This window comes from Lissotriton helveticus, chromosome 8 (assembly GCF_964261635.1).
Source record: "Lissotriton helveticus chromosome 8, aLisHel1.1, whole genome shotgun sequence".
Taxonomy (NCBI): Eukaryota; Metazoa; Chordata; class Amphibia; order Caudata; family Salamandridae; genus Lissotriton; species Lissotriton helveticus.
This window is the reverse complement of record NC_136069.1, coordinates 1,349,073,370-1,349,099,761: the sequence shown is the minus strand read 5'-3', so window position 1 is coordinate 1,349,099,761 and position 26,392 is coordinate 1,349,073,370. Positions and strand designations below refer to the sequence as shown.

At 44.1% G+C, this 26,392-nt stretch overlaps 1 protein-coding gene across 2 annotated transcripts in view; it reads right to left on the bottom strand.

Annotated features, from left to right (window-relative positions):
* Positions 1-26,392, bottom strand: part of CHD1L (chromodomain helicase DNA binding protein 1 like) — a 296,369-nt gene that overhangs the window by 172,687 nt on the left and 97,290 nt on the right. For both annotated transcript variants that reach the window (XM_078658336.1, XM_078658337.1), the window contains exon 11: positions 9,619-9,692. In XM_078658336.1, the coding sequence (XP_078514462.1) occupies positions 9,619-9,692 (74 nt within the window). The remainder of the gene's footprint in view (positions 1-9,618; positions 9,693-26,392) is intronic.

Here is a 26,392-nt window from a genome sequence, read left to right as displayed (position 1 = left end):
GAAGGGTGGTTGGACTAAAGTCTCCAACAACAGAGTAACTGCAGGGGGATGTTGATCCAGGCACATAAGGATGGTTGGGTCCAACAGGTGATAGGATGTGGACTCCCACACCGCTTGCCCACCCCACAGTGGCAAGATGGATCGAATTCGTAAAAAAAAAAAACATTAATTGCTAAGTTTCTTTGTGATGCATTTAACACATGATAGCCTACAAAACGGGATGGATGATGTTTATTTTTTTGTTTAAGTTTAATTTTGCTTGGGGTGGATACTGAGACAGTTTACTATTTGGAGCAATTGCACCCAACTTTCCCGGATTCTCTGAGAAAGAGAGTATAACATCGGAGAATGATATGAAGGAGGAAGGGAAATTTAAGAATGCCTGAAGGGGGCACAACGGAGAAATATGAATGTAATAAATAAGCTGGAATAACAACCAAACCATTACCGTCTTGAATCTCAACATTGAGGGTTTAAATTATCAGAGAAAACACATAGCACTTCCCAGCTAGTTGCACATGATGGCTGCTGATATTACACTCTTACACAAACCCATCCCTTGGCAGCTGATGTTAAAATGCTTAAATCATGCAACTATTCATTATAAAATCACTCAACCGCACAAACTAAGACCAAAGGTGTAGCAATACTTATCGTGTTGGTGTTCCTTTCAATTAGAAACAGTTCACAGAGACAAGGAAGGGAGAATGGTTGAATTACAAGGAGGTTTGTGTGTTTGGTCCTATAAGATAATGTTAGTTTATGGACCTAATGAAAACAGGGAAGTCTTCTATTCTTGGTTGTTCCCCACCAGATTCCATTTTGCAACTGAAGCTCTAACAGTTAGAGGAGATCTAAATGTTGCACTCTACCCTGGCCTGGATAGATAAGGCTCACCATGACAGCAAACTGAGGTCCCACATTATTGAGAACTGGGATCTGAGGTCTGAATCTTACAGACATTTGGAGCTTATAATACCCTGGGGAAAGGGAATACATATGCTATTATGATTTTCATATATCACATTCTAAAATAGACCGGATGTATGACGTTACAACGCATACTTTTACATCGCATGCCTTTACAACGCGGTTTTTACATCGCATACCATTACATCGCATAGTGCTTTTAGGCGCTGGATAGTGATTTATTTAATTTACTATTCCAACTCCAGTCCCCGTGGATAGTAGGGAAGGTGTTGGATAGTATATTAAATACATTCCCTATCCTAGAGCGCCCCCCAGCGCTATGCGTTGTAATGGTTTGCGTTGTACAAGTTGCGTCGTAATGGTAGTGCGTTGTAAAAGTTTCGTTGTAAAGGATGTTTCCCAAATAGACTACTTCTTTCTCTCATCTTAATGACCACAGTCAGTGAGAGCAACAAAAATGGGCACTCAAGCATTGTCTGATCACGTATTGGTGTCAATGACAAGAGAGATAACACTTCTCACACCATGTCTCTCCCAAATGCGGAAAATGAACGAAATAACATTGAAGAACCCACCCTCAGAGCACTTATAAGAGAAGCAGTAGAGAGCTACCTGAAAGAAAAGAAAACTGAGGGACTGTCCTGGTTCATAATATCAGATGCACCCAAGGCAGTGGTTATAGGAGAACTTATAAATCACACCACAAAGTTTGTTAGACTGACTAAAGACAAAACAATTGAACCTATAGGCAGAAATAGCACACAATAACTTGAATATAACAGAAAACTAGACGATAAAATTAGTGGTTTAAGAAGGGTCTTCAGAGAACTGTGCAGATTCTTAGGGGAACTTCAAGCCTTACTTACTAAAGAAGCAGTACACAAGTTACTGGACACTAGACCAACATACTATGAGCAAGGAAACATAGCAGGTAGGTTATTTGCCTACAAAATCCAACCACAAAGGTCCTGAACGATTATAAACTGGTTAGAACTGGTGATAAGGCACTTCAAACTACAGAGCCAGAGTATTATAGATACTAGTGTACAATTGTGTACCACCCATCACGGGGACAAACCGAGTGACTCTCTGCAAGATGACTATCGAGAGGGATAGGAGTCCCTGATATAGTCCTGGAATTGAAAGATGTTAATGTTAATAAAATGTATTGAGCGCACGTATACCATGAGGTGTCTTTACGCTGAGCTTATGAGGGACACAACTGGAGGAAGATAATAGTTTTGAAACATCCAAGTTTTGAGCTCCTTCCTAAAGGGAATAAGTGAGGGTGAGGATCTAATATGAGGAGGTAGAGTGTTCCACAGCTTAGCTGTTCCTGTAATCAGACTACTTCCACCCCAACTCAGTTTTTGAAATCTGGGTGCACCAATTAGTTTGGCCCCAGTGGAGCGTAGGAGTGTTGAGGGATGGTAACATTTAAATAGATGCCTGAGAACGTCAGGGCCAGAATTATTCAAAGCTTTGTAGGCAATGCAGAGAGCCTTGAACTTGATGCGGTTTCTGACTGGAAGCCAATGCAGTCTATGGACTTCTTTGAAACAGATTGGAATTTGGGTTGACCTAACAGTACTCTGGCAGCTGCATTTCGAACCATCTATAGGTTGTTTTAGACATTGAGCTTGGATATTCATATAAAGACCATTACAATAATCTAATTAGGATAATCCTAATGCCGTCATAACTGTCTTTCGAGTTAGCTGGCAGAAAAAAAAGGATTTTATTTATTTTCCTTATCGTGAAGACATAGTAGGAGACCATTGCATTTGGTAGGTTTGCATAAGTCTGACTATTATCAATCAGCATGCCCAAATTCTTGGCTTTGGCTCACCTAAATGCACAGGCCACAGAGGGGCCCATGCTGGAGTAAGGCTACCAAATATTATTACCTCAGGTTTTTCAGAGTTGAGCTTCGAGCAATGTTTGCTCACCAATTAACTTCTCTCCCGCATGCAGTCATGGAAACGTAATGAAGTGGATGGTTAATTTTTGAAAGCCAACAATGATTTGTGTGTCGTCAGCGTATGAAGTCAAGGTGAAACCAACATTTTAAATCAAGGTCACTAACTCAGTCACCTAAACATTAAATAGAGTTGGACTGAGGGAAGACGCCTGTGGGACCCCACAGGGCAGATTGAAATTGCTCCAGAGCCACTGATTACACTCTGTCTGCTAAAAAGGAAGTGAGAGCAAAGGCATAGTCCTTAATGCCTAATAATCCCAGATGTTTAATCAGCAGCTTGTGATCCACTGTATCAAACGCTGCTGATAAGTCGAGGAAAATCAGGGCTGCTGCATCGCCTCTACCCATCACAGCCCTCATCTTCTCGTGGCTTTAATCAAAGCTGTCTCCGTACTGTGTTCCGAGAGGAACCCAAATTGCGTGGGGTCTAACAAACAGTTTTCTTGAATGTATTGGGCCAGCTGCTGGTTCATAACTTTCCCCACTATTTTCGCAGGGAGTGGCAGGTGAGATATAGGGAGGTAGTTGTTTGGGTTTGCCGCCTCAAAACCTGGTATCTTTAAAAGTGGAAGAATTTTTTTTTCCAATGAGTGGTAAAGACTCCTGAGATAAACATAGTGTTAAAAATGAAGAAGAGATTGGTACCTGATAACAATTTCTTACTGAGCACTCATAATGTTCTCACTAATTGTATCATAATAACAGTCCGTAAGTCCAATCAATTCTCAAACCAGTTCATCACGTGAAAGATTCTGGCCGAGGTTAGGTCCACTCTTTATAAATCATGTAGTATAAAGACACCGGGGCTCAGTGTTCAATTCTGTATTGTTCCAAATGTTATTAATGCATCTTCCATCAGATAGATTATTCCTTATTCTCAGCAGCCAACACGTGTTTCGTCAGGCATTATTGTCATGCCACAATGACTTCCTCAGGGCTATGAAGTTATTCCTCCTGCCATGAAATATTATGGTCCTTGAATCAAACGTAAACGCAAATTTCAACCAATTGTCCTCAAGTGGTTTCCTTAGTATCCAGAATAATGTTCATTGATCGTTACTGGCGATCCTAATTTCCAAAATAGTATTTGATTCCAAACCGTCAAATCATTTATGAAATGTAAAGTATCTCATAGAACATATCTCCTATTGTCATAAGAGATATCTGTATCAAGATCCACAACTCCCGACGAGGGTAATAACAATCCTTAACATGCCAGCCCGTCACCAAACGTATATTATTCCAAATCGTCAAAGTTATAGTGCAGTATAGAACATCTCTGAGACCATATCTCCTGTTATATGCAAGGTCCAAAAATCCCGTTGTGGGTAATAACAATCCTTAACATGCCATCCCAGGCATTATCCATAAACAGAAACAGCACGTCAGATACCGCGTAGAGATAGGAGTAGACGTACCCGATACTGATTAACACGCACTCGTGCTGTTTCTGTTCATGGATAATGCCTGGGATGGCATGTTAAGGATTTTTATTACCCACAACGGGATTTGTGGACCTTGCATATAACAGGAGATATGGTCTCAGAGATGTTCTATACTGCACTATAACTTTGACGATTTGGAATAATATATGTTTGGTGACGGGATGGCATGTTAAGGATTGTTATTACCCCCGTCGGGAGCTGTGGATCTTGATACAGATATCTCTTATGACAATAGGAGATATGTTCTATGAGATACTTTACATTTCATAAATAATTCGACGGTTTGGAATCAAATACTATTTTGGAAATTAGGATCGCCAGTAACGATCAATGAACATTATTCTGGATACTAAGGAAACCACTTGAGGACAATTGGTTGAAATTTGCGTTTACGTTTGATTCAAGGACCATAATATTTCATGGCAGGAGGAATAACTTCATAGCCCTGAGGAAGTCATTGTGGCATGACAATAATGCCTGACGAAACACGTGTTGGTTGCTGAGAATAAGGAATAATCTATCTGATGGAAGATACATTAATAAAATTTGGAACAATACAGAATTGAACACTGAGCCCCGGTGTCTTTATACTACACGATTTATAAAGAGTGGACCTAACCTCGGCCAGAATCTTTCACGTGATGAACTGTTTTGAGAATTGATTGGACTTACGGACTGTTATTATGATACAATTAGTGAGAACATTATGAGTGCTCAGTAAGAAATTGTTATCTTGTTTTACCCAGAGTTCGCTTTGGGTGTGTGGGAAAGTGGGGTGACCTTTCCCATCTTGCTTAGTAGCACTCACTGTTATTTACGTTTCTACTTTAGCCTACACGTAAGCTGTGCGCCTGTTTCTATACCTGGTTACCTCAGGCTATCAGAGATTGGTACCTATTGTATTGGAGATAGTTTTTAAAACTGATGGAAGGCACGGGTCCTGAGGGTAATACGATTTAGCTGATAGGATCAGGTTTTTCGCCTGTTCAGAAGTGTCTGGAGAGAACTCTGCAAAGGAGTGAATTGGAACAGCTGATATCAATAGAGCAGGACAGAGATGTAATTAAATCGCTGCTGAAAATTAAACCCCGGGACAAGCTGGATTCCCGAATTCCGTTTAAAATGTCTTTGCTGACATTCTCTCCCCTCTACTGATAAAGAATTTTAACTCGTTTGCAGAAAATAGTTCTTTGCCCTGACTATGGAGACTCTTCTGCAAAAGGTAATGGTGAATCCTGAAATAACATGTACACCCTCGAAGGCTGGTCAGATAAAATTAGCTTTGTTTGTGGATAACATACTTTGTATGCTTTTTTAATCAACATGACTACTTCTCTCCCGCCCTACTGTTGGAGATGCAAAGATTTCAAGCAATAACTGGTTTTAGGGTAAATTAATAAATATCTAAGGGCATGGGAGTTGGTGAAGCCAAAGGGAGAAAGTAAAGCCGGGACATCACAATACAGTTTTGACTGGGCCTCTATGGGCATTGAGAATCTGGGTGTGCTTATCCCCTCTGTGACATGCAAACTCTACAATATTAACTTTCCACCGTTGCTTGACACGCTATGCAAAGATCTTTACAGGTTATGGAAGCTTGAAATTTTGTGGACAGGGAGGATTAACTGCATCAGGATTAATTCAATGCCTAGACTGCTATAGCTCAACAGGACTCTACCAGTAATCTTTTTATCTGAAACCATTAAAAATATCCTGAGAAAAATTGGAAATTTAAATAAAGTAATAAGAAACCACAAATCTCTGAGTCACTATCATGTAGAACCTTGGCAGGCAGAGGCATAGTAGGACCGGATGCTGACAGATATAGTCTAGTTATGCCAATAGCTCTAACACACCTGGTGCACCTCAAATGAAGACAAGCCCTGATCATGGTTGGAGCAAGACGTAAGTAGAGAACCCTTGCGGCACTTACTATGGCTGCCCTTAAGAAGCCATAGACTTCAAGGTTCCCTATAAAGTTCCACCAAAATGTCTCTGATTTACTGGATCAAGGCTGCCCAGACTAAGAGAATCGCCACTTATCTGCCTCCGCAACCCACTTCTAGGGAACCAAGGCTTTGAAACAGGCATGCCAGAAAGAGGCTACCAGGGCTGGCTGGAGGAGGGAGAACTGTGACTAACTTCTGAGTTTGAAGGCGGTCTCTTCAGCATTAGATAGCAATGTGCAAAGAATTGTAAAATGAGACCTAATTATATCTACTGACTAACAGAACTCTTGTACTGGGCTTGACAGCCATCAGTGAGTGAGGGTAGCAGTAGACATACCACTAAAACAAAGAATATGTGTGAGTAATTGGGTTGTTCGTTGACTGAGGTATGAGCCCTGGTCAAGCAACAGCCACAATCCCTTGCGGAGTGAACCACAAAAAGTCGCTAAATTAACCTGTAATTAACGCTGGGTAGCTTGGCACAAAAAGCATACGAGACGTAACTTAGAGGCAATGTGTAAAGTATTTTTGCAGCACATAAACAGTAATAAAGTGAAAAAACACACTAGAAAATGTGCACACCAATTTAGAAAAATAGAATAAATAATAATAAATAATTTGACACGAAAACGACAAAAATCCAATCAGTAGAACCAGTCATGAATCAAATTTTTTTTTGTAAAAACTAGCGCCTTAAAGATCAAAGCACCAACTGTGGATATCTAGTCGCGTGAGACCGAGACAAAATAAAAAAATAAGGCAGACCGTGATAGAGCGCGGTTCAGAGACAAGCCCTGGATTGGGTCCGGTCAGCACTTACCTTTGGACTTGGAAGAAATTTTGAGGAAAATGTTCTGAGAAGGTAAAGTTCATCAGAGCAAAGCTGCAGTAAGTGTCCAAGGAAGGAGTGTCGTCGTCGGAGAGCCCTGGGTGAAAGTCGCGGTGAAGATTTCTCCGTTCGGACGTAGTCTCTTTTTTAGAAGTCAAAAATCTCTACAGGAACAAACCAGAGGGCTGTGTAGAATACTGTTCCACAAGGCCAAATACAGCTTTGGTGAAGGAGCGCTGAAAGGGATTTGCTGCAGCGAACAAGGATGCACCTCAGGCGGATAGGTGAGCAGATTGGTCCCAGTCTCCTCCTGGTTCTCGGAGCAGTTTTTGGCCACAAAGTCCTCAGTTTTGGGATTTGGCAGTCTGGGCACCTTCAGCACTACAACCAAGTGTCCAGAACTGGTGGGACACCACCTGGGGGTTCAGGACTTACTCAGGCTAGGTTCAGCTGTGGTTTCAAGATGGTCGGAACCTTTTGTGTCCCTGTGGAACAGGAGACCAGCAAACTAGCCCTTGGAGTCACATAGGTAGTCCAGAGTTCAGGCAGAGATGCAGGGCTCTACAGCAGGGCTGGCCTCTGAAGGTTCAAGGCAGGCTCCAGGCAACATAGCAGTCCTTCCAGGTACAGAAAAGCAGGCTTGCAGCATGCACAGCAGGTAAAAGCAGCAAGCAGTCCTCGGAAAGTCCGTCCGCAGTTCCAATAGTGAACTGAAGAGTTGGTGTTTGAGGTCCTATTTTTATACCCTGGTGTCTTCTTTCTGGAAGGTGGGAGATGTTTCTAGACAATGTGTTTGAAGTACGTGGAATTTACTGATTTCCATACCCTGGATCCACGGTGGCTGCAGGGACAATGTGGAGGCGATAGGCCATTTGTATGAAGGCAGAGCACTCCTTATTCAGTTGCAAGTCGCTGTTCAGCTTGCTCCCCCACCCCCATCCTGCCAGCAGATGGCCCATGTAGGCACACCTAATCCCTCTATTGTGCGACTGTCTGGGAGGAATTCACAAAGTCTGTCAATTACACCCAGTCACGTGTCCCAAGGAAGGCTGCAGGCACAAAAGGGCTAAGGTTAGGAGAATTCCAACTTTCTAAAAGTGGCATTTTCAAAATTGGAATCAAAAACCCAACTTTAGCATTAAATAGGGTTTTCATTACCATTCCAAAGACACCAGAAATGACCAACTGCCTGCTCCCAATTGGAAATTACAATTATTAAATGTGATATGGACTCTCCAATGTTATCCTATGGAAGAGGTAAGCCTCACAGTAGTAAAAAACTAATTTAGGAGGTTTTTACTACTAGGACATGTAAAACTAAAACGTACATGTCCAACCTTTCAATTACAAAGCACACTGCCCTATGGGATACCAAGGCCTACTTTAGTAGTGACCTATATAACAAAAGGAGTGTTTAGAGCTTGGCAATAAAACCAAGTTGATATGGCAATTTAAAACTGCATTCAGGCTGCAATGGAAAGTCTGGGGCATGTGTTAAGGTGTTATTTAAGAAGGTGGCACAACAAGTGCTGCAGGCCCACAAGTAGCATTTAATTTACAGCTCCTGGGTATATAGTATACCATTCTATAAGGGACTTAAGGTAAACTCAATATGTCAATGAGGTGTAAGCCTAAGAAACCATGTTTAGGGGAGTGAGCACAAGCACTTTGGCACTGGTTAGAAATAGGAAAGTGTACAGAGCTCTAAAGCCAACAAAAAAAATTTCAGCATAAAAGTGGAGGATAAAGGGCGACGACTTTGGGGAGAGTGGGCCAGGTCCAACATTATGTATTCGGCAGGGGATGCAGCACAGGAGGTGTCTTAATTATACAGGGGACTAAACAAAAAGCACCAGACAAAAGCATCCTGGTACAGCATCTAACATACACAAAAAAATGGTGGGGGGATCTTGAACACGATACACCTGAAAGTGCATGGATGCTAATTTGACAGAGCAGGTAAAGCCTATATATGCACTCAATACAAAACCAGTACATACAATCTTATTTTAAGATAGAATCTAGGCTTTCCCACAGACTAAGGCGAATTCGCCAAAATACACAGAAACTCCCACATCCTTTATAAAGTAGATTTCAGGAGTGACTGAAGTCCATGGGACTACTGCTGTTCACCAAAACAAGTTATTACCCACTATGAGAAGTCACTATGTGGCTTGAAGGTTTCTGAATGTTTTATAGCAGGTTAAAAAACATCATAGGGAAGCACTCTTACATCTCCTTATTAGACTATCATTGTGTGATGACAAACACAAAGGTAGTAGGTGTTGAAAGACATGAAGATTCAACATACAGAACACTGGCATAGGGAGAAAAACACACTTGGTTAAAGGACTTTGACTTCCGTTAGCAATGGCTTAAACAGAATTTTACCTGACTTGAATCCCTAATTTACTACAATGCATTTAAACTGAATGGTGTGCAAGTTTTGACCTTAAAATGTTTTTGAAAACAAACAAAGTTTACCTCTGTATTCCAAGTAGTCTTGTAGAATATCCAACATTCGGGTCATCTGAGAGAATATCAAAACACGATGGTCTCTGAGGATACAAAACATAAGCCATAAAGCCCTTTTGTTGTGTCAACCACGATATAAACAACCAAGTGAAAAATATTAAGGCAATTTTAGGAAAACATTTTTTTAAACAAAATGTTTAAAATTCAGGGAAAGAAAGGCCTACTTTGATCTGCTTATGTATCATCGAAGTAGAATGGAGAAATAATAGTTATAAACATATATTACAAAGGAAACTACAATGTACTCTAGGTCAACATAAGTATGGCACATGAGGACATTCATTAACATTTATAACTGATCAAAGCAAACTAAGAATGTTTGTCAGAACCCTTTCGGGAGGCCTTGGGGCAAACAAGGGTTACCAGGCCCCAACTGTGGAGGTTGAAGTCTTTTACCACTTCTCTTGCAGGGCCTGCCCTCCTACAGTTCTGGAAACTGAGCCAAGGACAATCCTTTGGCACTTGGTTCTCAGTAATAGCGAGGGCGAGCAGTCATAGGCTTCTCAGAGAGGTTAGTATGGGAATAACTCAGGCTCAAGAATCGATACCCACCAATAACTAGAAGTATAATAAGATCAATGTCCGGCCCAGTGCTTCACTTTGTAGTACATGTAAGTAATTTATTGCACATAAAACAGAATTACACTACACAATCAATAATGCACGAATACTCAGTTCACAGGTGTAAGCCTTTGTGCGATCGGGGCTTTCTGTCAACGAGCTCTCCTCCTGCCTCTTGTGGGTCCTCCTGACTCTGAGTTCACATCGAGGTTCAGTGTTTGAAGTAGACTGGTGGATTCAGCTTGTACTCCCCCCACTTTTGATCCAGTCTGAGCACTTAGTCTCTCCCACCAAGGCCCATTCAAGTGGCTAGCAGCATCAATGTGCCTTGTTTGGCCCTCCTGAGGCAGCATGATCTCAGTGGCAACACGTGGTAGTTTGATCATTCCAGTGTTTGGTGGGTACTTGATTCACGGCGCAGCTCACATCAGTGCTCCTGTGAGCACTTGATTCACGACGCGGCTCATTCCAACATGCTGGTAAGTACTTGGCTCTTCTTCTTCAGCACAACAGCCACATTTCCACAGATGTCGATTCTTAAGCATGGTAGAAGTCCGGCACTATGTTCGGTACATTGTGTCTCGAAGCAATGACCTTGATTCATCACAAGGAGCTCCCAGGTTACCTCTCGGGTCACTTAATCATACAGACAGGTCCGACCCAACGACACACTTGGCAATTCCGCAGTCACACAATCCTCATGTGGGGCTCACGGGCCACCACCAGGTGATTATCTGAGCTTCGTTCAGGCCATTCAAATGGGCAACACAGCCCAGTTGAGTGGCAACTACAACGGAGATAAATGATGATGGTTGAACTGCCTGATCCAGAAGTACCATGAGCCTTTTTGCGCATTTGCTTTGTGAAACTTTGTCAGATGGACCCTACACCAGGGTCAGTTACAGCAGTCCCTTCCAAGAACCGCTCCTACTGCAGGGCTGATGCTTCCTTCGCTTGTTCACAGGTAAGATATCTTTGCAACCCGGACAGTCCAGTAATTACAACTTCAGAACAAACATCTGGGGATGTTGCTTTGCCTCTAGGGAGATGGATGTCAGTGCAACACCAATTGTTGGATGTTTAGGAGTACCTGAGAACTCTGCAGAGTAGCCCCTCTTCTGTAGAAGACCATAACAAAGAACAACAATGGATTTTGAGCTCACATCTTTATACCAGTTTCACAGACAGAGGATTCGTATTCCAGGTCTGCTTCCTTGGAACCAATTTGGGTCAGTTCCCATTTTATATGTCCTAGCCAGGCCACATTCCGGGCCTGGCCTCTGTCTGCCAGGATGCACTGCCCAGCAGGAAAGTCTCCAGGTGGAGTGCCAACCACAGAAGTACAAAGAGGTGGCAGCAGACTGAATCCACCTCACAGAGGTCAGGAAGAACGGCAAGAATCTCTGCCTCTTCAAATGGCTCCTATAGCTAACAACAGATATTGCAGGCTTCACCCTGTAAGCCCTGCCATATACCTAATGGCAGCTGAAGTCAGAGTAATTTACAGTCTAATGTATCAGGGAGGTCCCTGGTACTTCTAAGGAAAGCCTGTTGCCTCTTTCCTCACCAAAGTGGCTGGTGTTCACCCATCCCATCTAGGAGAAGCCAGCAGTATGCATGTGCTGTCTACAGAAAGCAAGATCTCTTCCGTATTGTACTCTGGTCGGGATGTGAGCTGCCAAAATTGAACCTGCAGACCTCTATCACTCATGCATGGCACACTATCACATCTAGCACACAGGCACAATGCACAGGCTCTCACATTCAGGGTTCTGGGTTCATTGTGAGCAGCGTAACGTCATATAAATGGGCCTGTAAGAGTGCATTCATGTCTCGCATGTACAAAACGGACACTATAAGTCATCAACCATGGTACGCTGCCACCACTGCACTCCACACATGAAACCCACAATGTCATTATAAGGGTGCCCTTTGTGCACCCTTTACGGTTGAGGACTATGTCCAGAACCTATAATTGTCAAATGACCAGGCCAAGGCCATTGCATGCACATGAGATTGGTGTGTGGCATGATCTAAAAACAGGGATCACAGATATGTATTTCAGACACACAAGGCAGGTGACATAACTGTACATCATACAAGGAACATTGCTGCACGAAAACCATTGAAAAAGTTAAATAGGGTATTAATACATCAGACTACTACATTGGCCATTCCACTTAGTTATGTAATGGCCTGGCAGTTCGGTCTGGACTGTTCCAATGAGGCACATGGTCTAGACAGATTTGCATATGGAAATCATAGTCTGAACTGGGGTGGCGTGGTGAGCAAAATTACGATGGATTAAACCCAGATCTGTGACTGGGGGTGAATGTTTGACAATCTTCAACATTCCGTCCATCATCTTTTTGTGTTGCAGTTGTATCAGTGATGGCATTAACCGCATGCGTGCGGCAGCTTTTCCCGCTGTACGCGGCGTTTTTAAAAAACGCGCGTTACATGACGAGCTCAGCTCGTCATCAGCGTGCGAGCGGCACAAGTCATGATGAGCTGAGCTCGTCATGAGCGCCGAAGTGGTTAATAAAGATTCATATCATTCGGTGCTATTTTGTACTTACTTTCAGGCCTCTAATGCCACAATAGTTCATAGAGTAATGTGTAAAAAAGAAGCTGGATGATGTCATCAGTGATGTTATTAATGATGTCATTTGAGATGTCATAGAACATGTAATGAGTGATCTAATATTTGAGGTCATCAGCAGTGTATGGCAGTGTGCATGTTTTAACTAGCTCTGCCAATTTCAACTGGTGAAGTTCTGCAGTTTTTTTAGCTCAAAAAGTTAATGTGGTCACTGATATATTCACCTAACTATAACTTGTGTTACTTTGACCTTTATTTTTTTCAGTGAATACACACACACACATATATATATATATATTTATTCACAAAAAAACAAATAGGTTTCAGGGACGTTATAGTTAGTTGAACATTTGACTCATAAAAAACCAGAGAAATTCGCCTGTTATATCTCAAATGACATCAATGATGACATTACTCATGACATCATCCAGTGAATGTGTGTTTCTGTAAAGATAAATATGTTATATATATATATATATATATATATATATATATATATACATATATATATATATTGTTGTTGTATAGCTTTATTTCGAAATATTTCTCATTTCTTAAAAGCATTACAGTGTAAAAACAATTATAAAATATAAAGCAATTATGCAGTTCGACCATTAATACATAAGGTGCAGATCAAAAACAAACAGTATAATGTGTACAACATTTGTGCAGATCAGCCAGCTAAAAGACATTTATACAACATACAATAATAAACCATCCTTAAGAAGAGGCAAAAGGACACAACATCGAATGGCTAAAACCAGAGGAATCAGGATAGATAACCTTACTGGAGGAGCATTTTCCTCTCAGATCTTATCCTCCAAGCCCATCCCAAGAATTTTGCCAGGCCACAAGCAATGAAGGGGTGAGTGTCTGATCTTAACATCTGTAAGGCCTCCGCATGTGACCGAGTGCCCAGCTTCAGGCAAAGAGGTTTCAGCCATCTGCGGCGTGGGGCAGCATACGCTGAACACTCAAACATTAAGTGGGCAATGGATTCATCCCTGTTAGCACAGAAAGGGCAGGTTGCTATGGTTTGCCAGGGTGGTTTCCAGTTCGCTGTCCATGTACAAAGGGGCAAAACTCCAACCCTGAATTTAAAATACAGTGCCCTTTCAAAGGGTTGGAGATCACATCCAGGTAGGGTTCTCTAAAGAGGGAATCTTTAATAACCAAAAACTCAGCAGCAGATCTACAAAGATTGGGGTGGCTCACTCTCTCATTTTCCACCCATGACCAAAATATTTTCTTTAGCAGTTGTTTAGGTGGTGAAGATCTATTGACCCAAGCGTCTCCCAGGCCCAGATCGAAAAGGAGGCGCTTTACTTCCATGAGCCAGCCGATTTTGGACCACCCCGGGGTTGCGAGGAGTTCACATAGTGCGTCTGCATAGCTTGAGAGTTCAGGGACATTCCAAATGCGGGCCCATGATAATAGAGGGCGTAGCTTTGACTGCTCGGCTATGGAGCGTGTGCCTGTGTCAAGTAAGAGAGGGAGAGTGGGAGAGCTATGGGGGAGCCTCATTAGGTCTTTGAGGAATTTATTCTCAAGCTGGGACAGAGTATCAAATTTCTGGGTGCCCCACAGCTCTGCCCCATACAACGCCGCACTCACAGCTTTTGCCCTATAGATATCTAGTATCACCCCAATAGGTTTTAGGGGAGAGGCACGATGTTCTTTTAATAACGCACCTGTGACCCTCCTATGCGTCAGAATAATTTTTTTATGATGTGCCTTCCAACTCATAGAGTCACAGAGCCGTATGCCTAAATAATCGAATTCCCTTACCCTTTCTAGTGGGACTGAATCAAGGGTTGGGGGGTGTACTGACTTCCTAGGGGGATTCAGCACCAGGAACTTGGTTTTGCTGATGTTAATAGCCAAGCCCCTGGAGTCGCAAAAGCCCTGGAACCTTGATAGCAATGTTTGGAGGCCTAGCGGGGATTTCGAGATCAGCAGGGTGTCATCTGCGAACAGGAGAGTTGGTATCTTCCTGCCCGCCAGGGAGGGTGCATCTGCTGGTAATTTAAGAAGATGCTCCACCACTCCGTTTAGATATAGTGAAAATAGAGTGGGGGCTAGCACACACCCCTGGCGGACGCCCCTGTCAACAGAGATACGAGGTGTTTTTTGACCCTGCGTGCCCCATCTAACTTGAGCAAAATTGCTTTCGTGGAATTTAATGATCAATGCGAGCAGGTACGAGGGCATGCCCAAGCCCTCAAGGACGGCCCACAATTGGTTACGTGGGACTAGGTCAAAGGCAGTCCGCAAATCTATAAAGGCGAGATACAGACTGCCTTTGCCCAGTTTTACCACTTTCCAATAAAGCATTAGGAATCGAAATGTCTGCTCAATCGTGCCAGTACCTGTTCTAAAACCGGCCTGAAAGTCAGACAAGACCTGCTTTTCCTCGGCCCACTGCAAAATCCTCCCTAAGACTACCTTCCCTGCTACCTTCTGGGTGGAATCAAGCAGACTTATGGGACGGTAGTTGGCAGGGTCGTCTCTGCAGCCTTTTTTAAAAATAGGGACGACTTCCGCACCCCTCCATGAATCTGGGAGTCCTCCGCCCTTCATAGCCTCATTCAAGAGTTGGGTAATGAGTAGACTCCACACCTCCAGGTTAGTCCGGAGCAAGTCGCCCGGGACGCCATCTGGGCCTGCCGCCTTATTGGGCACAAGGCACCTGATCGCTACTTCAACCTCCTTGGGTGTAAAGGAGGGGTCTAACTCTATGCTAGCTTCCGGCATGCTGTGTCTGGGACCCCTAATCAGGCCCATGGCCCCTAATGGGTTAGAATAGAGTTTGGAAAAATGAGCCAACCAGGCCTCCCCTGTGATGTTACATGTCAGCAATGAGTCGACCGGCCTGTCCCTTCCTCTAAGCAAGGCCCAGAAACCCCTTGAGTCCTTACTGGAGCAGGTGTCCATTAGGTCTCTCCAAAAGTTTGTTTCGTGGGTGTCCTTTGCCACTGCTAGGGCTTTTTTATAGTTTTTCCTAGCGAGTGAAATCTGAGCGGCATCTTTCCTACCAACCGCTCGGATAAGTGCGCTTTTGGCTGCACGACAAGCGGGGGAGTACCATTGGTCTCTACCCCTATGTACAGCTTTCCGAGTGGCCCTAGCCCTACCCTGAGGAACCATAAACAGGTCACTGAGCGATGCGATGGTCTCCGTAAATGTCGTAAGAACGGCATTATCGGAATCCAGCGCACCCAAGAGGCACTTAGCTTTCATCATTATGGTCCCAGCTTGGGCCATTCTCATTTCGTCCGCGGAGACTTTTGCCCATTTTAATCGCCTGCCGCAATTACTTGGAACAACTTCGTGGGATGATTTCCAATTGGAACTGGGCGATAATGAATTCCCTACTTCCCACGGAAGGGCAAGTGATAGGACCAAAGGGTTATGGTCACTATCCATTGTTTGCTGGACTTCCATGTCTTGGAAATACTGCCATGAGTTATGGTTTAGCAGTATATAATCTATTCTCGAGGTGTAGCCGACCCTGTTGAAGGTGTGCGCACCCCTGGTATCTGATTTAGAACGGCCATTAGTGGCCCTCAGGTCATATTCTAAACAGAGAGAATTAATATCAATAACATTCTGAGTCCATTTTTTAATTGGGGCCAAAGCAAGCAAAGGGATGCCTCTCTTAGTATCGTCTTCCCAGGTGTCCAAGATGTCTTCACTGGCCAAACAGCAATTAAAATACCCAGCCAGGACAATCAAGGAGTCAATGTTGCAACCACTGAGCTCCTCTTCGACTCCAGTTAAAGATAAAGATGAATTCCCCCCCCTGGCCCCCCTAAAATACAAATTAAACACTTCTAGGTTCCTACCCCCCGGGCACTGTATGGTGAGTCTCATGAGGTCTGGGGATTGGGTATTTATGTGTCTTATAGTAAGCCCCAGTGTGATACTCACCCAAATAAGAAGGCCACCAGAAGGGCGGCCTTTACTGCCCTTAGGTTTAGATGCTGGTACTGAGTACGTCGTAAAACCCACCCTGTGCATGGGCTCCAAGCACCAGGTTTCTTGGAGGAGGCAAATCTCGAAGGGCTCCACAAAGGAGTTCCAGTCTGGCTTATCGAAATTTCGTGCAAGCCCTGCCACATTCCAGCTTAAGATCTTAAGCTGGGAGTTGCCTGCGGGTCTATTGCAGGACGGGGGGGCAAGGGCTGATGGAACAGCATCGAAGCAGACAGGCCACGAAGACTGGGAAGGAGCTAAGGGTGGCGGCAAGGCAACGGCTGTCTCGCTCACCATAGCGGGGTTGCTAGTAATATAGTCAGAATTGGGTGGGCCCTGTACAGGGGGAGCCTTAGTCCTGAATTGGACTGGAAGGGCAGTACTAGTCACAACCAGGGTGGACAACAGAGGACAGGTATCAGCTACCACCACAGGGGCCTTAGGTCGGGGTGGTGGTACCAGAGCAGGAGACATTGGGAGTCAGTCAACATCCTCAAGACTGCCGAACCTATTTGAAGTTGTAGTCCCGAACCAGCCTCTTGTTGAATTTTGCTCCCTGGAAGAGTACCCCCAGCTGGGCTGTTGGGGCACCATGGACCAATTGCCCCCATGTGGGTATGCAGCACGTGGTGGATAAAAGAATGACAAAGGCCTCGGCACAATAGAGGAGCCCCCATCTTGAGTCACCCAGGCGCAGATGTGATTAGCCGTGAGAGAGTCGTCAAACGTCACGACTATGCAGTCGCCGGGAATGGATTTCCTTGTTGAGCCCACCCACGGTACTTTTCGTACCATACTGACTCTACTCCTCCTGCCATTGGGGATCGGTCTGTACGTGTTAAGCCAGTGCATGACCTTATTGTGTAAGGAATGCTGATATTCGTGATGGCCATTCTCTGCCTCTGGCACACCCGTCAAAACCACCACATAATCATTGGCTTCAGGAGGGAGATCAATATATCCCCCTCGAAAATTGCTCTTGGTTTGAGGACCCCCAGTAGAACGAGTGGAGGATTTATTTTGGAAGACCTGGAAAGGGCGGAGACTAGAGCTATTAGGATTCTGTCTCCTCGGGACAGCCATATTAGTGCGGGTGTGTGGTTGTGGGATGGAAGCGTTTGGGGTGTTAACCCTAGGCTGGGGTGCCGGATTAGAGGTGACGACTCTCTTAGTGCGTGGTTTGGGGATAGGCTGAGTGGGACAAGGCGCAGTAGGGATGAGTGTCGGGCCATGCGGCACTGTGGGGGAAGGGGTAGGAGCCTGGGGAACAATATTGTTCTCTATCAAACCCTGGTGTTCGAGACCTCTCAGACCAAATGTAGCCAAGGCTATAATGCTTTTCTCCATCTCTAAGAGATGGTTCTCGATTCGAGAGAGTCTTAGATCCAGGGGAGATAAGAGACTTTTCAGGGTATCCCAAACCACTCCTATGAATTCCCTATCCCTCCCCTCCTGGTCATTTAGGGCAAGATCAGCTCTATCAGATAGTGGAATGCTTTTGGAGACAGCAGGTGCTAACCCCACGTTATCGGTGCACCATGGAGCCTGCGGGAGAGTATAGAGCATTCCCAGACTACCGTCGGCTGGGATATTACCGGCGTTAGAGACCCCCTGGTTTTTGGTCTTTTTCTGTGGGGAAGTTGAGCTAGGGGAACGTTTTCTTTTTTGCGGATTGGCCGGAATGCTATCGAGTCTACCATAGGAAGTGGATGCAACAGAAATATCTGAAGAATAGGAAGTAGAAGTGGGGGGATGTTGAGGGCTACCCTCGGGGATGGATGAACTTCCGGGCAGAGGTGATGGACACGAGGGTGGCGAGGGGATAGGCAAAGCAGGAGTGTCGTGAACAACAGCCATCGTTGATACGCAGTGTGGAATGTGTGCGCGCTTTGGGGTGATGGCTGATGCTATGTGCCCTAAGGAGGATTTCTTGGAATTAGCAAATTCGAGTGACAACTTCCTTGCAGCTTCCAAGTCGAGGGACACTCTAGTTTGGAGTTTGGTAATTTCCTGGTCTATGGCGATATTTGTACGTGTAATAAAATCGTCCATAGGACCATTGTGGACCAGCCCCCCCTTGGCCGCCCTATTGCGAGTCACACGAGTACACATAGGGACTTCAACAAACTACCAGCCTAAGCAGAAATGGTGACCAATGACAGTTAGAAGAAGGGCAAGGCTGGGGCGAAAGAGAAGGGGCCCAGACCAGACCGCTCAGACCTCGAACGGCCTCAAACGGCCCGCTCTTAGCCCGGTCTTCGCCCCGAGCTGCGTCCCGCGCTGCGGGAGTCCCGTTCCTGGATATAGGGACCGTTATGGGCGGGCCACGGGGAGAGCGGACCGGAAGGTCTTTCAGGGTCACGCAGGGACTCCTGGGCAATGGAGTCCCTGCACACGCTCGCAGCCCCGCAGTGCCTCACACCCAAGCCCTGCTCCGAACTCCTCACAACAGTCACGAACCTGCCCCCAGCCAAATGGGGCGAGCTGTGGCCGCAGAAAACAACAGGCAGCAAGGATCCCAAGAAAAGCGCCTGGAACAGCGCTATCAGCAGAAAAGGCGTCCCAGGGAGCTGATGGACGAGAGGAGGTAAAGTACCCTCCTGTGGGCGGTGGGCGGGCCACGGGGAGAGCGGACCGGAAGGTCTTTCAGGGTCACGCAGGGACTCCTGGGCAATGGAGTCCCTGCACACGCTCGCAGCCCCGCAGTGCCTCACACCCAAGCCCTGCTCCGAACTTCTCACAACAGTCACAAACCTGCCCCCAGCCAAATGGGGCGAGCTGTGGCCGCAGAAAACAACAGGCAGCAAGGATCCCAAGAAAAGCGCCTGGAACAGCGCTATCAGCAGAAAATATATATATGCCAAGGTGTATTGAAGAATGAATGCATTTACAAATGCCTAAAGGGATTATTTAGTAGGTGCGTGACTGACTGTATAAGTGAGTGATTGAACGTGTCTAACTAAATGCATAGGTTAGTGACTAAACTGTGTAAAAGTCTGTATTAGTCTCTCCGTTGGTGTGTAAGCAACTGCATGGGTTGCTGAATAACTACATGAGTGTCTATATAGGTTATTGATTTGTTGTCTGAGTATCTGTATGAGTCCCTGAGTGTCTGTGTGGGTGGGTGCGTGGGGGGTGTATGAGTCTTAGCATAGATGTCTGAGTGGGTGATTCCGTGGTTGTATGGATTAAAAAGTGCATCTGCGAAGGGCTGTATGAGTGAGTTAGTGTGTCTATGGGTGTGTTGGCGAGTGAATAAATGTCTCAATGGTATATCTGTGAGTAACTACATATGTTTTAAAGCAGTAGATGTGAGTGTTGGAGTATAATAATGACTATACATGAGAGTAAGTTATTTGAAGAGTGAGTGTATAAATAAGTGTCTGCTTCTATCAGTGGCTGTATAAGACAGTAAATATGTGTAAGTATCTGTATAAATAAGTGATGTGGTATGTCTAAAAATAACGAAATTGGTGTGTATAACTGTATACATGACTAAATGGGTATGTGATTGATTCTTTGCTTTACTGACTAGGTGTGTGAGTAACTCTATGGATGAGTGGCAGAGTGTGACTACATGTATAGATGAATGAGTGCATATTATAGTCCTGCATTGATGAGTAACTACAAGTATAAGTGAGTGGATGTGTGTGTGTAGACCTAGAAAATAGTGAGTGCTATGTAGCATATGACATTCTTCTGTGTACGTTTTCAAAAATAGTAGTCTGCATTTTAGAATGGGTATATCAAAGTTTATATTAGAGCATCAATATGTGCATGAGATTGTCACGTGGATGAAGTCATGAGTGATGTCATCAGTGATGTAATTTGAGATGTCATCAGTGATGTCATCAGTGATGTCACTGACCATGTCATTAGTGATGTAACATGTGACATCATCAGCAGTGCATTGCGGGCACGCAAGTTATAGTTAGCTCAACTAACTATAACAGGTGAATTTCTCTGGTTTTATATGAGTCAAAAGTTCAACTAACTATAACGTCCCTGAAACCTATGGTTTTTTAGTGAATTTCTAAGGTTTTTCAAATGCTAATTACTAACTATAACGTCCCTGAAACCTATGTTTGTTTTGTGAATTTTTAAGGTTTTTTAAATGCTAATTCCTAACTATAATGTGTCTGAAACCAATGGTTCTTTCAGTGAATTTCAAAGGTTTTTTAAATGTTAATTACATATTTTAATGGTTCTAAAACCTATATTTTTAAAAATATTTTGGAACTCTATTATACTTCTTTATTTTTTAACTTTAAACATTATGTAATGTTCTATATCTTCCCCAAAAAATATGTATATATTTTTTTTTTGCAGGAGAAAACTGCACTCCAATAACGGTAGCGTACCAAGCACCATCACCACGCAAATCCTATCCGCCACGTTGCTAAACTCGTAAATGATGCGCATTTCGTATCTGATGACTTCGTGGCACCTCATCCCACGTAACATCATATACGCATGAGGTCACCCCAGCTGCTACTTTGGTATCTGACAGGTACACAGTACCAAGCCACACGTTACATCATGTACGTATGGGGTCGCGCCACTGCGCGATGTGTATGCGACAAGTACACGCTGCCAGGCCCTGTGTTGTGTCACAGACATATAGTGTCGCACCAGGTACGCCATTCCAACCGTTTTAGTTTTTTTTGTCTCAAAAGTATATCTAAATAACTTTAAACAGTATATGAGAACAAGCAATAATATAAAATATTTTAAACATTTATATATTTCTAACTGTAATAAGCTTATATTATGATAAATATATTTGTTGAAATCACGTCGGTTGCGGCCTCCTTGCACACTCAGTGCGCGATTGCCATGTGACCTTTAAAAAAAAAAAAAAGCATTTCATTGCTTCATAACATTTCCCATTGTAACAGTGGACGACCCCACCCATTTTACTCATTCTCTCTACAACGTTTGATGAGACACCTCTTCTGCTTATAGAGCTTTTTTGAAAAGGTTTTTTGTTGTGTACACATATCTTATACTACACACAACATGCAACGATCATCTTGATGAATATTTATGGTCTGTACATTAGCCTTTCACATGTGATCGCCATGCATCTCAAACGATACATCAAAAAACAAATATGTGTTACACAATGCCCCTGGTGTGTGTGTGTGTGTGTGTGCACATTATTGTGCTCCCTTTCAGCCTGGTTATTCGTGGCTCAAAGAAGTATCAGGTGCCACGAACAGGGTGCACATCCTAGATCACATGTCACAAACAGTAAACAACAATGTGTAGATTTCTTTTGCTGTATGCTCTGTTGACAGGCTTTACCAATATACTAGTGTGTTATATATGTGACTTTCAGATTCACATTTGACATGCATTGCTTGACTGTAATAAGCGTTATCACTGTGTATGACGTAGCCTCACTGCTGATCCTTCCTCCATCCGAGCACATTCACATGTGTATGCTTCGCGATAGCAACACTTTCAATAATACCGCACACCATTGACATACGTGTCTGCGCAGATCCTCAACCTTGACAACGACATGTGATGTTCACCATTCAATCTTTTCAAACACCATCTCATTAGCGATAGTTGCCGCCCTCCCGACACATGCTACACTAATGTAAATTGCACACTCTGCGAGGTCAAAACTACAAAAGAAACACACATAGGTACACTTCCTGCCATTATAATTATTCACACCCCTACGCTGGCCTGGCGTACGCACGCCCAGCCCACTTTGCGTACATATAAATAAGATAACCACGACGCAACACGTCCCTCTTCTTCCACACTGCCTCAGGTGATATGGCCATATCCACCTCGCATATCACAATGCACAATTAAAAAAAAAGGGATCCATGAGGTGTACACCATCCTGGCAATCAACACTGGCTCTAAATTGTGAGCTCTACTCTCCGTTGTCTTCGAAAGGGATCCATGAGGTATACACTATCCTGAAATCATCACTTCACCTGAATTGTGAGCACTGCTGCCCGTAGTGCTTGCTCACACAACAATGACAGCAGGTAAGCAGAGCGGCCTGGGTGAACAGGGCCTTTAATTGAGTGCGGTGTTGCTTGAGGGGAAGGGTGCATCACCCTGGCTGCGCAGGTGCAAACAAACGATGTTGCCGTGAGTAATGATGTGATCTCTGACCTGACCCCGTCTCATCTCTGCCTCCTTTTAAAGACCTGCTGGACCGTACTGTAGGCCTAGGCCAGAAGCAGCGCTGCCCTACAAACACCTGTTGAGCACTGTGCTGCAGGAGGGGTGGGGTGCATCACCCTGAGTGCGCACATGCGGAAAAAGCGATGTTGCCGTGCGTAATGATGTGATCTCTGACCTCATTCAGTCACATTTGTCTCCTTTTAAGGACCTGCTGGACCATACTGTTGGCCTGAGCGAGCGGGCAGCGCTGCCCTACAGGCACGTGGCTTTGGCTTTTAGGGCACTGTAGTTAGCTCGTTACTAAGTGTACATGCACACAGCCTTCTGGCACTGCATTACACGCGCACATTATGCTTCTAGGATGCGCTCTGTTCCTTTCTATATCAACATTCGTATAACGTATTATTATTTAACCTTGTGAATGCTCGAGCACTCCAACTCCTCTTTGAACCACGATTACCACTAACACTCGGTAGATTGTACTTCAAAAACAAAGGATGCACTCAACTCCTGTTTTCTATCAAGCTTGAAATAAACCTTCATTTACCTCCAGACGTTTCCACCATTAAATCATTTCTCCCTTTTCAGACATTCAATTGATTGGCTCAAGAAGGGCGGAGCAGGAGCTCTCCCCACAAAGATGCCCTGGGCATTCTGACGCCTTCCATCGTGGTATCAAGACACCGTCCCCGACCGGAGACCTGGTCTCCTACAGTACAAACCTACCCCGGGCTCGGAGCTTTCAACAACATGTCGTGGGACACACCGGTGGTGGAAGTGAGCAGTGAAGCCTCGGTGTGCAGGACCTACAATTGAGCACAGTGCGGAGGAAGGGGCTGGGGTGCAGCACCCTGGGTGCGCAGGTGCAGGCAAGCGATTTCCCCGTAGCTAATAATGTAGCACCATAATATCGAAGAACGTCAATAGCATTATCGCCGCTTTAGCAGCAGGAAACTGAATCTAAAGCGGCGACAAAGAGCTTGATAATATGCCCTTGTGAATTTCCATAGAAGGGCAGGTTCACACCAGAACCTGGGTGCAAGGAAGTAAATCTCCACACAGAAGATAAGGTAGGAGGTTACTTTATTTGATCCAGTTACAGGGACTCCCAGGCAGCAACTGCAGAGGCTAGAACACTCTTTGTTCCACGCAGGGAACGTTCTAATGAAAGAGTTCTATAAGACCAGATCCCAACACACCTCCCCTTCTTCAGAAAATAAAAGAAAGGAAATGAATGGAAAGAGGAAAGTGAAGAGAAAGAATAAAAAAATAAAAACAAAGATAAGAAGAACAGAAACAAAAAAAAAATAACATCCAGAGAACTAAAGCATTTTATAATCACGCAACTTAGCAGAAAAAAATTTCAACCTGGAAGACGCCCACCTCGGGGAAGCATAATCAGAATGGACAACACCATCTCTCCCATGAACATCAGAGGGCACACTGACCGAAGGAGAACGTGCGACAAGTCATTTGTTCACCTCATCAACCATAGGTTTTGGAACAATGGAGATGGTAGATGTATTCCACACTCTTCCATCCATTAACACCACCACCTGATCCTTTACATCAGACACTTTTTTAGGAAACGAAAATCGAGACTCTCCTTTGCGAAGAAATCCAGTTTTTTTTATTCTCACCCAATCACCCACCTTTACATCCATAGAATGACGTACACCAGGCCTAGTATCATATTTTGACTGTACAGCAGCTCTGACATCAGTTACAGCAGACATTTTGCTGGTATCAACCACTCTTCTGGACATCCCTTCCCCGAAGTAAAGTAAAAGGAGCAACTCCAATACTGACATGAGGAGTGGTTCTCACGGCCCACAACATATCACAAAGTGCCTTGTGCCAATGCAACCCATTTACCAAAGCAAGTTGCAGGTGTTCCTTGACAACACGGTTGAACCGCTCAACTAAACCATTGCTACGAGGGTGATAAAGGGACGTACAAATGTGTTTAATCCCCGCCTCTTTGAGAAAGCTCTGCATTTCAATTGAAGTTAACTCAGTGCATACAAGCTCTTACAGAAAACCCTCCTTGAGAAAGATGTAATGAAAAAAACAGATGATGGATGTGGAGTTGGCATTATCAACAAACCTAACCTCAGGCCATTTAGTCATATATTCAATCAGAACAAGAGCATATTTAGGAGAGCTTCCAATGAAACCGAACGGGCCAGCAATATCAAAAGCTAGTTTGGTCCAAGGTGTATTTTTTACGACGATAGGTTCAATAGGAGAAGGTTGAGTCACTTGAGACTTGTCACTTGTGACACATGTACAACAATCACGTACAAAGTGTTCTACATCCTTGTCTAAAGCCGCCCACCAAAAATCTTGCCTAATTCTACGCTTCATGGCACGAATGCTCGGATGACCTTCATGAGCCAAATTCAGAATTCTGCTGCGAATAGAAGAGGGAACCTCTAGAAAACCACCCCTGCGTAACACACCGTCCACTACGGATAATTCGTCTTTAACTCTTTTGTAGGGTATCAATTCGGAAGGACACTCTTTATCACAAGGCCACACTCCGAATATGTAGCCCATAACCTTCATAACCACATCATCCTCAGATTTACTGTTTAACCTCTCACACTCAGAAAGAGCACAACCCACAGTGTCTTCCAAAGAGCATACTGCACAAACAATTTCTAAATCATCACATTCTGAAACATCATTTTCAACAAAGAGGGGCAATCTAGACAGGCAATCAGCAACATGATTTTTAGCTCCAGCCACATATTCAAGACAATAGCGGAACTCCTGCAATCTAAATTGCCACTTGGCTACACGTGGCGTAGCTCTACCACCACCCTTGGTTGTGAATAAATCGACCAAAGGTTTATGGTCCGTTCTCAGTATGAATTGATAGCCCCACAAAAAGTTCTTAAAATGTTGTACACCTCACCACAAACCCAGAGCTTCCTTCTCGATAGTTGAGTAAGTACCCTCGGCACCCCTCAGAGTTCTTGAAGCGAAAGCAATGGTTTCTTCACGACCATCACTTCTCCTTTGAAGAAGAACAGCACCCAGTCCAACATTACTGGCATCAGTAGATATAATACACAAATCATTGATGATGAAAAGTTTAAGGGGACCAGCCTGCACAAATTCATTCTTAATCGATTCAAAGTTTTTATGACAATCATCATCCCATAGAAATTTGACATTTTTCTTAAGTAAATTGCGCATGGAGGCGGTCTTGGTAGAAAAATTGCTGACGAACTTTGCATATTATTCAACTAACCCCAAATAGGAACGAAGTTGGTCCTTGTTCGTGGGAGTGGGTGCATTCTGGATAGCCTCTATGATTTTAAGTTTGGACTCGATACCATTGTGAGAAATATGGTGGCCTAAGTAATCAACACCATCTTGTAGAAACTTACATTTCTCAGCCCTCAAAGTTAAACCACTTGC